Consider the following 14,076-nt stretch of genomic DNA (forward strand, 5'->3'; position numbering starts at 1 on the left):
TTCATCAAAATCTTTTGATCTAATAAAGAAGCAAAAAGCCAAAAACATTTATTTTACCTTGGAATCAATTTTTTATCTTTCATCAAAATCTTTTGACCTAATAAAGAAGCAAAAGACCAAAAACATTTATTTTACCTTGGAAAACTTGAGGGATGGCATTGTTGAATTGTGTTGGTAATGCATTGCTGAAAATTATAATATAGTTCATATTATTAGGATGTCAAAGAAGAATGTACATTTTAATCAGTCCTACCATGTTGTTCAAAATAATGGAGTTATTGGAATGCATGGAAATGAAGGGAATGACATCAGTGACCAAGAAAAAGGGTTGATGACCTCTTTAGATACCAACCAGATGAAGTTGGCACATCAAGATATCATGAGTGAGAAAGATGAAGTTGTAGTGAGTGAGGCTATATGGCAACATCACAAGGATAGGAAACTACCATTCAGACTGCAGGATCAAAGCACTTCAGATTTGTACTGTCAGCTTTATTTTGGATGCTTTAAGGAAAATGTGGTACCACTTTAGATAGATTGCATGATCAAAGCACTTTTAGCTTGGTCCTCTCAACTTTTACTTGTGATGATTGAATAGCATCAATCTAGTTTTGACATGCATGATCAAAACCAAAACACTCAATGATCTCTATTAAGAGACACAATAAGTCAATCTATGTCTTAGTTTGTCTCTAATATCTATATACCTTAGTCTAGTCTAGTAGTGAAACATTAGATAGGGCTAAAGTTTAATCTAGTGGTGGCTGATCTGATAATTTCATCAAATTAATTATTATGACATAATTTAATGAGATAATTGATTTATTAATTTTGTTAAACTTTAATCAATCTTAAAAATATGGCTAATTATATATTACCCTCTATATTTAGACTTTATTAGCATCGTGATTTTTATATTTAAAAAAATTATATTATGATTTTTATTATTTTAAAAGTAAAATAAATAATCACATTTGTCTTAATATCGTGAGTTGTGTTGATGAAAAATATAACACGTGGCATTGGATAAAAATGATAAGCAAAAAAAATAATTTTAATATCTTTTTATTTTCGATTATATTTTTACCTATTACTTTAATGTTGATTAAACATGTGGTATCACGTGTTATGTTTTTTGTCAATATAGTTGATGATATTTTTCGTCGATATAGTTGATGACGTTAGGATAAATAAGATTTTTTTTTTTTTTTTTTTTAGAGATCATGATATAAATTTTTTAAGTATAAAATTTATAATACTAATAGATAATATATAATTACCCGACGGGGATCGGAAACCTTCACGTGCATGCGAGTATTGTGCATTCGATTAGTTCTTTCCCACCTCACTTTTATAGGCACTGCTGCACATGCGTTGCTTCTTTGCGATCCCAAAGAGCTCCTTTGTTCCCTCTCAACTGAGAGGACTAAAAAGATTCTTTTGGTCCCGTCTGCAGAACAAATGTAGTGGAGCTCCATTTGCTAGTAGCTTTTACTGCTGCCTCTTCTTACCTGTCATCTGTTAATTTATTGGTATCAAAACTGATCTAGTATTTGAGTATGATGAGGGGGCTCGAGTATAAAAGGACTATCAGTGCTCATCAGGATAGGATTGTGACATTGAAAAATATTATATACAATTCAATGTAGATAGGTCTTCTCCTTTCTTTAGAGAAGGGTGGGGTTAGTTTTCTAGGGAGAGATGGCAGTGGAAGTGGTGTGTAAATTGATTGTGCCACTTTTAATCCTGATGCAAGTTAAACCAAATCACTCATAATCCCGTGCTCAAAGATCACTCCTAATTTCGATAATTCAGATTCTTAATATATACATAATCAAGTCACAAAGACTCAATTTTTTTTCAATATATATCATAATTATATCATCAACTGATATAACTGATCCATTTTTTATCGATTCATTTCTCATTACAATGTTCTTATCCCTTTTTATAGATTATGTAATATATATATATATATATATATATATATATATATATATATATATATATATATATATATATATATATATATATATATATATATATATATATATATATATATAAACAAAACATTGACAATTGAATCAAATCAAATATATGATTTAATTTTTTAAAAATAATATTTTTGATTAATATACTTCCATTATTATATAAATTAATCACTGTAAAATCTTCCTTCAGGATTTGGATACTTCAATTATAATCATACTTTGATTTTTTTTTTCAAATTTTTTCATATATTTTTTCCCAAGTAAACTAGAAAACTAAATAATTATTATGTTACCATATGATAACCTTAAAATAGAATGAGAGATAGATAATATTGATTTTGAATCACCATCATAACAGTTCAATCATAGAACACATCATTCTCAAGTTTTAACTCCAGTCCTGGAGATGCATACATGAGCTTCCAAAATGGCTACATAAAACTGACATAAGAACAAGTTTTCCAAGACGAAAGATATGTGCCTTACACTAGCATCTGAATGAGTTGTCCGAATGCACCACCAACCTGACATCAAAATGAGCCATACCCATGTAAAGAACAACAAACCCAATTAATTGTGTCTTCAATCAGAAAGAATATTAATGAGACAGCATCCACTGATACACCCAAGCCGATCTGGAATTTGAAACTCAAAATTTCATTCATTAGGTAAAAATAAACTATTAATACTGAGATCAGATGATACTGACATTAAAAAAATTGATTACAAGTCAGTATTAACTATCATTGATGTGTCCTTTAAGGTTTTTCGAGCACGCCAGTAGACAGCATTTACAGATTCGGATGTCCCGACCTGTTAAAAATGAAATAAAACATCTCAAAAGATAAGAAGATTGAACACGGACAGCTAAAGGCATGATTAATCAAAAGAAAATAACAGTAATATCATCACCTTCTTTTCCAAGAGGTAGTAATCTCTCCACAATTCCCTGTTCTCAGGATAGATGCCCAGAGCTGATTCATACAACTTGCGAACACATGTAACACCAAGATTATCTCCGACAAAGATGAGGTTTTGTTCAAGCTCCATACAATATCTGAAGAATTTCAGACTCGGATGGGGTAAAGCTAGAAATCTGCAGACAGGTGTCAATATACCCAGAATCAGCTAGATATACGATAAAATGCCAAAAACTGTTACAACAGAAACAAAAATGAATAGACAAAATGCATTATAATCAATAAATAAAAACAACCTAGTTCAGAAGCACTACTTAGAACAGAATACTGAGCAGCATAAACAAGATAAGACAATTATGACATTTGAAACATAAGTTTGACATAAAAGGACATCACACATTGACATACTTCATCACAACACTGTAAAACTAGTACATATCTCAATTTCTTGTCAAAGTAGAAGCATTAAATCACAAATAAAAAGATGTGAGATAGCCAACCTTCAATGGTATATGAAGTGCATGTGGGATATGCTCCAGTGGTAGTTTGGCCTTGCAATTATATGTGTACTTGAAAAACAGCGGAAAAAAAGGAACAAGGAAGCATAAAGTCCCTGTTATTTGTGGTTGGCTGTATGAATCTTTCACTGATAAAGTTCCATAAAAGATAACATCACTAGTCAAAGTAAGAGTCATCAAATTCACCTTTTGTTGAGGCATGCTCTACCCTTTTTCATGTTGCCAATGCTGATTGGCATACCTCATGTCACTGATGCATCTGTGAGCAGCTTTCGAATATATTCATACTATCTTAAATGGTTTTCTCTTATTTCATCCTCAATCATAACTCCCTACCTATTCTATAATTATAGGTTCTTTTTTATTCTATCTTATATAATAACCCTGTACATCAATGATCCATATTAACACTCATTTCATTTATACTAATTTCTAGCACATGTTATATTTGAACTGGCTAACATTGTAATCTACACAATATAGATGACTGTTGAACTATAGAACATGATAGTTGAACAAGGTTACAAGAAGGGCAACAGATAAGGATGATGAAATGGGCAACAGATGCGGATGTTGAACATTTCAGTCTTTTAAGGATTAACTGTTACTGAAGAATTCCAAAGTAGGCACACATCTTCATTCTAACTTGAGACAACTGGAATATGAGACCAACATCACTCCGATGTCCTCAAACCACTCAATGAACCACATAGCACTTGAGTATAATACCAAGTCCTCCAGATCTCAAGCTTCTTTTAATATTCATAATCATGTTTACTACTGAAGCAGCTAAAGCTAATTGATTATGTGTCCTATTACTGGATGATGGCTATCTTATTACCCTGTTATTAATCATAAGTTGATTTAACTATCATATATGTTAAACTATTAATTAATAATTAGGAACTATCTTCTGAGATCAGGTGGTAAAAGGATGATCTATGGAGCTGACAAGAAAAGTAATCAAAAGCAAACTTTTTTTTTTAAGGCAATGCGAGATGAGACTATAGAAAAAGAAAAGCTCTACAGAAAGAAAATTTGCAACATACCTCTTATACATCACTCTTGCTTGCTGAATACCCTCTCTTTGGAGAACCCAATTCACGACAGCAGAAGAAACAGATGTTCCAGAATCAGTACCACTAGCTTTCCCCAATGCAAGCATTAAAAACTTCACCAGCTTTTCAAAAAACCCTTTGTTGTTTGAAAAGACTTTCAGTGCCTTTAATACATTGGAGATAGAAATAAATTACTTAAGAACCTAAAATAATAATCGTTACCAAATTTAAAAGAAATAAAATGAAACATGATAACTATGCCTTTGAAATACATTGGAGATAGAAATAAATTACTTATGATCCAAAAATAATAATTGTTACCAAATTTAAAATAAAGAAAATGAAACATGATAACTATGCCTTGAAAATTAGGGTTGATCATTGTTTAAACTAGCAAACAACTATCCAGTAACTCAGCTGTCTGGACTTTATTCAGATCAACTGGATATGAAATCCAACATCAATCACAGCCATACTTTGACAAAAGAAGGTGACAGGGCTAATTTGAATAATCAGGATAGACTAGTGAACCTACAAGGTCCAACAACAACACAAACTTCCTCTAGTGATGTAAAACTAGAGAGAATCACAAACTACTATTGGGAACTGTTGGAAAACTAAGCAGATACCTTCTTAGAACCCATATTTAGCACGTTCAATTCCACAACAAATGTGGGGAGAGGCACTGGGGCTCTTATATTTATCCAGAAAACATATAGTTCTATGCAGCACGTAAAAGTGAGGTTGTGGTCATTATACACTGAGCAGAACAACAGAAAGACGACAATAAGTTGTGGTGACTATGCATCCAATGAATTAAAAGGCCATTTGTTTATCGGCATAGCTTCTGCCAGATATGACGTGTTTTTCATTAAGGTTTGATATAAAAGTTGCTCAAAATATAAATGAGGTAAACATTTGACCAAAATTGAGCAAAATGCAGGTTACATACCATAAGCCACAAATACTCAGTTTCGGAGATGGATAGTCTAGTCAGCACATCTTTTAAGAACTCAAACACAGAATGCAAGTCATCCTTATTGATCGCAGAAGATTTATTTGTAAACCATTTGATCTCAATTGAAGCTCTCAGAATCCATAAATTTGCAGAGTCCGGAAGTTTACTGTTGCAAAGTTTCTTAGCAAGATTCTTTGCTTCATCTAACCTCCCAATTTGCAAGTAAAATGAAACGTACTGACAGGCAAGATCTGCTGTAAGGCATCCACGGGATTCTGCCTTTTCATAAACCTTAATGATAGATGATACAAAGTCTCGATCATCGACAACAGCATTACTCAGAGCAGAAGTTGAATCTTCACCATCAGAAACCAAAACATCCAGCCAAAACTTTGCATAAAGAGAAAACATCTTGGCAGTTGGCAAGACATTTACAGCCTCCTCATAAACCTAAAGCATATATCAGTAATCAAAGTACCGTAAAGATAATGTTTACCAAGAAGCTTATATATGTTATATTAAGATGAAGAAATGCAATGAAATTATATGGTTCAAGTATGAATACGCGGATGGTTAATCTAGGAGAACTAATTTTGCAGAAAAAATAAACAGCAATCTCTTTTTGTAAGAATAGCATATCATCAGGACACTGTAATTAACTCATAAGCTGTGTTTGAATAATCTCCTAGTCCTGCCAGCAAACTGAAGTTTTATCGCCAAATGATACTAAATTAAGAAAACAATGACATATCTCCAAATCATCACTCACCTGAACAACTCTATCCAACTTGGACAGAATTTTAGATCTCTCTGAATCCTTCAGTTCTGAAATGTCACCAATTTGCAAGCTAGCAATCCAGTCCCAGTAGTTTTCGTCGTGTGAGAAATCTTTCTTAAGATCTTCCATTACCTCAACTTTCAATTCATCATAATGTGCTAAATCCACAGTATCTAAAATCTCCAAGAATCGCTGGCGCAAGCTCAGACTTGATGGATTAGCCTCAATGGCTCCATGGTATATGGTTTGGAGAACCAATGCACCTTGCTGCAAGAAAAGTTCTTCTCCCTTGTCCAAACTACCTTCTTGTGCGTTGGATCCTTGTTCTTCATTCAAAGGCATGAAAAGATCCCTGTTCTCTTCTTTCCACCTATCTGCATCACTGTTGTTTCGCTGCAACAATTTAACATCTTCTCCTAGAGCAATTTTTCGAGCCTTCAGTTTGTTGAGATAAGTGAGCTCCATTCGGAGATACTCAATCCACAGATCCTCGGAACTAGAACAAGTCCTGAGACCACTCTGCATGAGAGCACGAGCTGCTGCAACATTTAAATTTTGGTCAAACTCCCATGCTGCAGCATAGATCCAAAGTCCAGGGACCTTTGGATGATATCTAATTGCCTGTGCTAGCACCTACAAAAATATAGAACCAGATATATTGCTTACGTTGCCGATTAGCAGCGTCATCAATGGATCAATGAACGAACAAAAACAATATGCTTGAAGAGTTATGCATGAACTTAATGCATATAGGTCAACATGAATGTGCATTGTTTCTATTGAATTTAAAATAGACAGAAGTTCATAATAAATTAGAAACATCAGCAAATTGGCAATTTCATTAACATGGAAGCCAAAGAAAAGGGTTTCTCACAATAATCAAGCTGTCCCCTTTTTCATAAAAAAATTGTAGCTTTTCTAATAGGAAAAAGCATGCATATACAACTATAAATAACAACAGGCAAGACAAAAGGAGCATTTTAGAGCTCCTTGGAAATTACTTTTGTTCCTCTTTTTAAATTATAAATCTAATACTACGCCATGTCTAGTGCAGACTAGATGATCACAAGAGAGCAGCACAGCCCAAAACTAGCATCACTCTGTCCTAATCAATCATGAATGAAGTGGAAAAGGGAAAAAAAAAGGTAAAAAAGATATCATATTTGGTACCTGCTTCATCCGCCCATGTCTTTTTTCTCGGCAAAACTCGAGGTATTTGAACCAGAGATCCAAATCGGCCTTGTACCTCACCGTGGCCATCCTGTAAATATCCAAGATCCTCAAAACCCCAGCGATATCGGAGATAGACTTCTTCCACTTCTTAGACATCTTCTTCTTCTTCTTATGTTCATCAGCCCCTTCGTTCTCCTCCCGCGCTTGCTTCTCCTTGATCAGCTCGCCGATGATGGCGCGCTTCCGGAGATTACGAAGGGCGTCGAGCTGCTTCTCGTAGTCGATGTAGGCAAGGAAGTCCTGTTTCAGCGGGGACGGGCGCTTGAGACGGTACTCAAAGTCGCGGCGACGGCGGACGATCTCGGCGATCTCTGGGCGGGAGAAGAGGCCGCGCCGCTCGAGATCGTCGAGCTCGTCGGTCATCCGCTCCAGCCGGTACTGCACGACGTCCGCCATGTTCGCCTCCTCCGCTGCGTCCCGATCCCGGTGGCTGTGACGACGGCCAGGCGGTGCGTGCAACGCAGACAGAAGCGGACCGAAATTTCGGGTTTTCTGACGACGCTTGATAGGGTTTATGCCAAGCGCAGTACTCCGTCCACACGATCGTTCGACGCTACCCTCAAATCTTACCTGCTTTATGAATGGCGAACTCTTGTGGCGCTTCTGCGGGACCCAGTTTAGAGAGCTCAACGGGTCCAATCACATGGCAGGTAGGTTAATGATACATAATCCTGTCTGTAGGTAATCGATAAATTAGTTCAAGGTCAGTTTCAGCATTTTACCTAAAAGCCCAAGCCCAAATACTAAAGCCCGAATCTTAAAGACCAAAGGTCGGTTGGCATGTGACGATTTGCGGCAGACTGGGATCATTGGTTCCGATTACGAGTCCAATCCGATTCAATAATCACGTAGCAAGTCAAACTTGAGTTAGACACAAACCACTAATCCACATCGATTTGCAGAGGGAGATCCTTTGGTCAACACAAGCGACTAATCTACAATTGTTGGCTTCAGAGGCCACTCGTTCAAATCCTCCCAAAGAAGAGCAAATCAAACTAACAGCTTCATCTGCCTGCTTCCTATCCACACATACACCTCCGATTTCCTCACCCTCTGTGCCATGAATTATCCAAACGGTCTTCACCCTCCTCCTCCCTTCCGCCCTCCTCTCTCTCTCTCTCTCTCTCCATTTCAATCCTCAAATAAACGCTAACAAGTACACACAAACTCTCCTTTTCTGATATATGATGATGAGCCTCTCGGCCTCAGCTCACTCCTTCCTCCTCCCTCCTTGCCGTCCAAAGCTCGGTTCCATCTCTTCCCCTCACTCCCTCCTCAGACCCATCCACACCCCTCCCCCTGCCCTCCAACCCTTCCTCTTCCCCCGCCATCGCCGGCGCCGGCGGCGCCGCGGGGGACGGGAGGGCGGTGGTCATCCCTCCGCCGGCCCCACCGCCGCTGTCGGCGGCATCGAGGGTCCCCAGTCCGTCGCTGAGGCCGCCTCCGTCCTTGCCGCCATCATCCTCGTCCACGAGGGCGGCCACTTCCTGGCCGCCACACTCCAAGGCATCCGCGTCAGCAAGTTCGCCGTCGGCTTCGGCCCGGTGCTCGCCAGCTTCGTCGCTGGCGGCGTCGAGTATTCCCTCCGCGCCTTCCCCCTCGGCGGCTTCGTCGGGTTCCCCGACGATGACCCCGACAGTGACGTCCCCCCCGACGACGCCGACCTCCTCAAGAACCGCCCCGTCCTCGATCGCATCCTCGTCGTCTCCGCCGGCGTCGCCGCCAACGTCGTCTTCGCGTACCTGATCGTCTTCGCCCAGGTGCTCACCGTCGGCCTCCCCGTTCAGGAGCCGGTGCCCGGGTTGCTCGTGCCCGAGGTGCGCCCCGGATCGGCCGCCGCACGCGACGGCCTCCGCCCCGGCGACGTCATTCTCGGGATCAACGGGGCTCCCGCGCCCTCCGTCTCGGACCTCGTCGATGTTATCAAGACGAGCGCCGGGAGGAATGTGGCGATGACGGTGGCGAGGGAGGGGACCAAATCTGTGGAGCTCTCGGTGGTTCCCGACGAGAACACCGACGGGACTGGGAGAATTGGAGTCCAATTGTCGCCCAATTATAGGCTTTCCAAGGTCCGGGCGAAGAACCTGGCACAGGCCACAGTGTTTGCTAGTAGAGAATTCTTGGGGTTGTCTGCCACAGTGCTCGATGGCCTGAAGCAGACCTTCTTGAACTTTTCTCAGTCGGCAAGCAAGGTCTCCGGCCCCGTGGCCATAATCGCAGTGGGCGCGGAGGTCGCAAGGTCGAGCTCCGATGGGCTGTTCCAGTTTGCCGCGGTGATCAATCTTAACCTTGCGGTGATCAACCTTCTGCCATTGCCAGCCCTCGACGGTGGGTCACTGGCACTTATTCTTGTGGAGGCAGCCAGAGGTGGGAGGAAGATCCCGCGGGAGGTGGAGCAGCGGATTATGTCGTCGGGGATCTTGGTGGTTGTGATGCTGGGGCTTTTTCTCATTGTTCGTGACACGCTGAACCTGGATTTTATCAAGGAGATGTTGTGATGGGAGCTGCGGGCTGGTGTTCATCAAGGTTTGGATAGAATGGAGCTGTAATGGATTGGAAATGACACTGGACTTGGTCCTGCTCAGGTGAACAAATAGATTTCCTGTTTCCTCCTTATAGTTCACTTTGAATTGTTAATTGTGTAGCTTGTTCATCATCTTGTGAAATAGCAAAATTCTTCTTGATGAAAGATAGATATCTACTTATGATACCAAGAACTTTTTTTTTTTTTTGTTTCTTAGTGAATTAATTACTCATTGCAACTTTTCAATCTCAAAGATCATGCTGTTTCTTGACTGACTACTCTCCTCTCTCTGTTAATTGAACTTCACAAGTATGTGAAAATTTTGTAATCTGCTTTGTAATTTTTCTGTATTACATACTGTCCTGCGCCATTGTTAATTGTTATTTTTAAGATGGAAGTATCTGAAAGTTAGAGAATAGGGTAAATTTCTTCACTTGTTTGGCAATTCCCGGAGCTTATGCTTGTTGTATGGATTCATATATGGATCCATTTGGTCCATAGTGCAGCTTAAGCAACATCTTCCATTCTGCTATAACTTTTGAACCCAAAACATCATCTTTGTACAGGTATCTGCCCATGCAGCATCTGACCGCAACATGCCATGTTAAACTGGCCGGCTGCTGGTTTGGGTCAAAGTCCCCATCTAGCAATACCCTCTTTAAAATTTCTAGCTGATGCCAGTAAGTTGGTTGCAGTGTTGGCAATCTTTTCTAGTAAAACAATTTAGTTGTTTCTTTATAGCCTTGCCAATTTACAGCATGCAAATGGTCCCCTGTACTTGTCGCATCATGATGTTCTGATCGTTTAGTAGTGCCTGATCGATTGAAGTTAGGAGCTTATATGGATAATCAATAGTATATCATAATGCAGTCATTATAATTTCCAAATTAGATGAAAAGATTTGAATTTCACTCTAACAGGTATTCTATTTTGGTGGGCTTCTCTGTAGGACTTTGTCTAATGTACCTGGAAATGTTTAATTGCCATGAATGTGCTTCTGAAATTGTGTATCCCATGATATAACTGGGGTTTATTAAATTGAGGATATGGTACTATGATTATGAATATATTATGTAGGTTGGGCTTCAAGACATTATATCACATACAGGATGAGAGTTCAGCTGCATTAAGATTGGTGTGAGTAGGAACGATTTAGAAATGCATCGTGACAAGCATCCCGCTTCCATGCATTGTTAATGATCATGGAAGTGCAAAGCTCCTTTAATGACCTAGTTATTCTCTGGAGTAACCTTACTCATTTTTATCATTCTCTTTAATTTAAAATTAGTCCACTAGATGCTGCATAAGATATGGATTTCATATGACATGCTGTATAAGACAACACTGTTTAAGCAGCATAAACTGGAGTTCCAAGGAGCATACTGATACTGTAAGGGTAGATGGGTTGATCATGCAAGTTGGCAAACTGGCCTAAACATGAATAGAAAACATGGAGGATAGTCCTTAAACATGACATCTAACAGGATGAGGCTTTTTGGTTGATCATACTTTAACATGGAGGACTCTTTGGATTATCACAAGCTTGTAGTTTCTAGGGTCTGGTAACAGATAATGCTTATTATTAGAATAAAGTCCTATATTTAGATTGTTTCGGACTCGGGTTTTACAGAGACGATGATCTGGCTTGTTTACGCTATGAAATTGTGTAGACTTTTGTCGCCTACATGGCAACATAATTCCTCTTGGTTTGTGGAATTCATGTATACTGTATGATTTTCATCTATTTATATATTCCTTGTTAATAAATCTCTGTTTAACTAATACGAGAAAAAAAAAATCGTAGTGCTTCAGCTTTTTCATAGCATGTGCGAAGGGTTTTAATTGTAGTTCCTGCAAATGTCTGTATCCTACTAAAATTAGTTCCTTTCACTGTCAATTTGATATTGCAGAATGCGTAACTACAGGGCTACAATTCAAATTGTAACAATCATTTCCGACCAAGTTATTTCTATTAGTTGGCTTAGAACCTTGTTAAATCCAATTGCTCGATTATTAATCTATTATTTAGTACGTTCAACTAATTTTATTGTATAGATGTGATGCTTGAGAGGCCTTATTCTCATCGATGTTATTAAACTAGAACTTTTACCTATTTATTAGTTGATGCATTGGATGTTTTAGTGCATTAATATAATGTCACAGCATCATCTAGGAAGTTATTATGTTACAGAACCAAAGAAGGTCATACACTTCATTAAAGCATACTCACACTTGTACATGATTACTGTGCAAACAAGTTAGGAAAGGCATGCTCAGGGTTTAGCTTATTTGTCTTCTATTCCCTTCTTTTTCTTGGTGCAGAAGAACAAGTATATTTATGAAAGCAGCATGAATAAGACTTTACCATGATGTCCATCAGATTCTTATTCATGAGTCCATTTCATTGCAGATTCAAAAGAATATTGAATTCTTTTGATTACAAGTCTGAGTTGATCAAGACCATCATACATCATACATCCGATCTAGACCATCATATATGGAGACTAGCCACCAACATGATCTAAAAATAAAAAATTTAAGTTCACTAAGTTGTCGGCTTAATGCCTATAAATATAGCTTGATTGTCTTCAAACCTATAGAAACATGAGATTAATCTGTAGCTGATTTTGCACCCCATCAGACAAGCTAGCTTAGCAGAATCCCATCCTCTATCACTTTACCATCAGAAAAACAAAAAAAAAGCTCTTTCTTTTAGGCTGCATCTCTCAACATTTATTAGGGATCATAAGAGAGAACAAGAAGAGCCATTAAAAAGGCTCACAAAGGCCAAAAGCCACATCCATCTTAGAGAAGACACAATGAGTCAAGAACAAATCTGCAACAATGTAACAAAAAACTCCCAGCTTTTCTAGCCCAAAACAACAGCAATCCAACCCCTGTCAAGGCAATAGTCCAAAGTTAATTACATAGATTTTTATCTTCCTCAGAGCAGCAAGGAGCAGAGAAGGCTCTTCATGCAGAATTACTTAATACTAGGAAATCAGTGTCAGATCTCTTGAGTGATGGAAGGAGACATTGAGAATTTGAATAAGAAAGAGAAATTTAATATCTAGCCCTTGTATATTTGCTGTGTACATCTCAAACAACAATCCAAAATAGTTAAAAATATCAATCATACAAGTTGGGATTTACATAAATCAAGAAATGTCACATCTCTTTTATATGATAAGATTAGGTAACAGTTCCCTGCAAAATGTGATCAACATCATAATCAAGTAATATTACATCTTTTCACATAGTAAGTCTTTAATGAATGAAAAAAGAAAAAGAAGGTGCTTAGAGATATGTTAGAACATGGTGACAATAGCCTACCCAGCTAAAAATAGGGCACAGTATTGTAGAGTTGAACCTGATGAGTCAGAGCACCACATAACTTTCACTATCTTGCTCTCTTCTGACAAGTCTAGCATGAGGTGCCACAACTGTACTACAGCTGCCAACCCAATCCTGCAAGAAGCTGAAGACTCCACAGAATATGTGCATTCAAAGAAACTAGTCAAAGTATATCAACTGTGGGAGAAATATGTGGCTTGAAACAAGCAGAAACCAAGCCAGGCATATATTTGTGTGTGCATGGTGAAGTGATCCATGGTCATGCAAACTAAATGCACACTACTCTGTCAACAAAAATCACTGAAGGAGAAAAGTAAAAATCAGCTCATGTACATAATCCCTGGAAATGAGCAACTTAATTTCTCAGAACCATACCAGACAATGAAGCTGCCTACATGAGCCATTGGAAACAGTCTATATAAGAATCTCCACATTTGATGAAAGTTAGGTGAACCCATGATTGACACCAATTGATAGCTTGTGCACACAGATAGTGGAGATAACTTTTGGAAACAGGTAGAGCTTTTGCCATCAAAGTAATGTCAGAAGTATCATTGACTCTAAAAGCTCCCTACCAAGGAAGGGGGCCAACAATGGAACCATCACCAAATGTGAGTGGAAGTTGGTGACAATGCATGGCAAGATAGCATGTATATATAACTATGTATTCCCATCACCACAAGACTTCTCCCCAAATCAATCATAATCCTGTGATCACATTAGTCATGATAAACCTTTTCTA

General features: G+C 38.5%; 2 protein-coding genes across 4 annotated transcripts; one reads left to right on the forward strand and one right to left on the reverse strand.

Moving 5' to 3' along the window:
• Nucleotides 1–2,343: 2,343 nt before the first annotated feature.
• Nucleotides 2,344–7,946, reverse strand: LOC103975594 (uncharacterized). 2 transcript variants are annotated; one of them, XM_065139087.1, is made up of 7 exons: nucleotides 7,394–7,946; nucleotides 6,215–6,856; nucleotides 5,440–5,895; nucleotides 4,479–4,651; nucleotides 2,904–3,087; nucleotides 2,701–2,804; nucleotides 2,344–2,626 (listed from the first exon to the last, which is right to left on the reverse strand). In XM_065139087.1, exons 1-6 carry the CDS (start codon nucleotides 7,850–7,852, stop codon nucleotides 2,715–2,717), a joined length of 2,004 nt encoding a protein of 667 aa, XP_064995159.1. In that variant the 5' UTR covers nucleotides 7,853–7,946; the 3' UTR covers nucleotides 2,344–2,626; nucleotides 2,701–2,714. The 2 variants fall into 2 exon arrangements, with proteins under 2 accessions (XP_064995159.1, XP_009388880.1); XM_009390605.3 differs by having other exon boundaries at nucleotides 2,543–2,804.
• A 509-nt stretch (nucleotides 7,947–8,455) lies between these two features.
• Nucleotides 8,456–12,097, forward strand: LOC103975593 (probable membrane metalloprotease ARASP2, chloroplastic). Of its 2 annotated transcripts, none has more exons than XM_018822516.2 (2): nucleotides 8,456–10,041; nucleotides 11,891–12,097. In XM_018822516.2, the coding sequence occupies exon 1, from the start codon at nucleotides 8,641–8,643 to the stop codon at nucleotides 9,952–9,954; it is 1,314 nt and encodes a 437-aa protein (XP_018678061.1). In that variant the 5' UTR covers nucleotides 8,456–8,640; the 3' UTR covers nucleotides 9,955–10,041; nucleotides 11,891–12,097. The 2 variants fall into 2 exon arrangements, with proteins under 2 accessions (XP_018678061.1, XP_009388879.2); XM_009390604.3 differs by lacking the exon at nucleotides 11,891–12,097 and adding an exon at nucleotides 10,547–10,891.
• Nucleotides 12,098–14,076: the final 1,979 nt, after the last annotated feature.

Source organism: Musa acuminata, chromosome BXJ3-2 (genome assembly GCF_036884655.1).
Source record: "Musa acuminata AAA Group cultivar baxijiao chromosome BXJ3-2, Cavendish_Baxijiao_AAA, whole genome shotgun sequence".
NCBI classification, from domain to species: domain Eukaryota; kingdom Viridiplantae; phylum Streptophyta; class Magnoliopsida; order Zingiberales; family Musaceae; genus Musa; species Musa acuminata.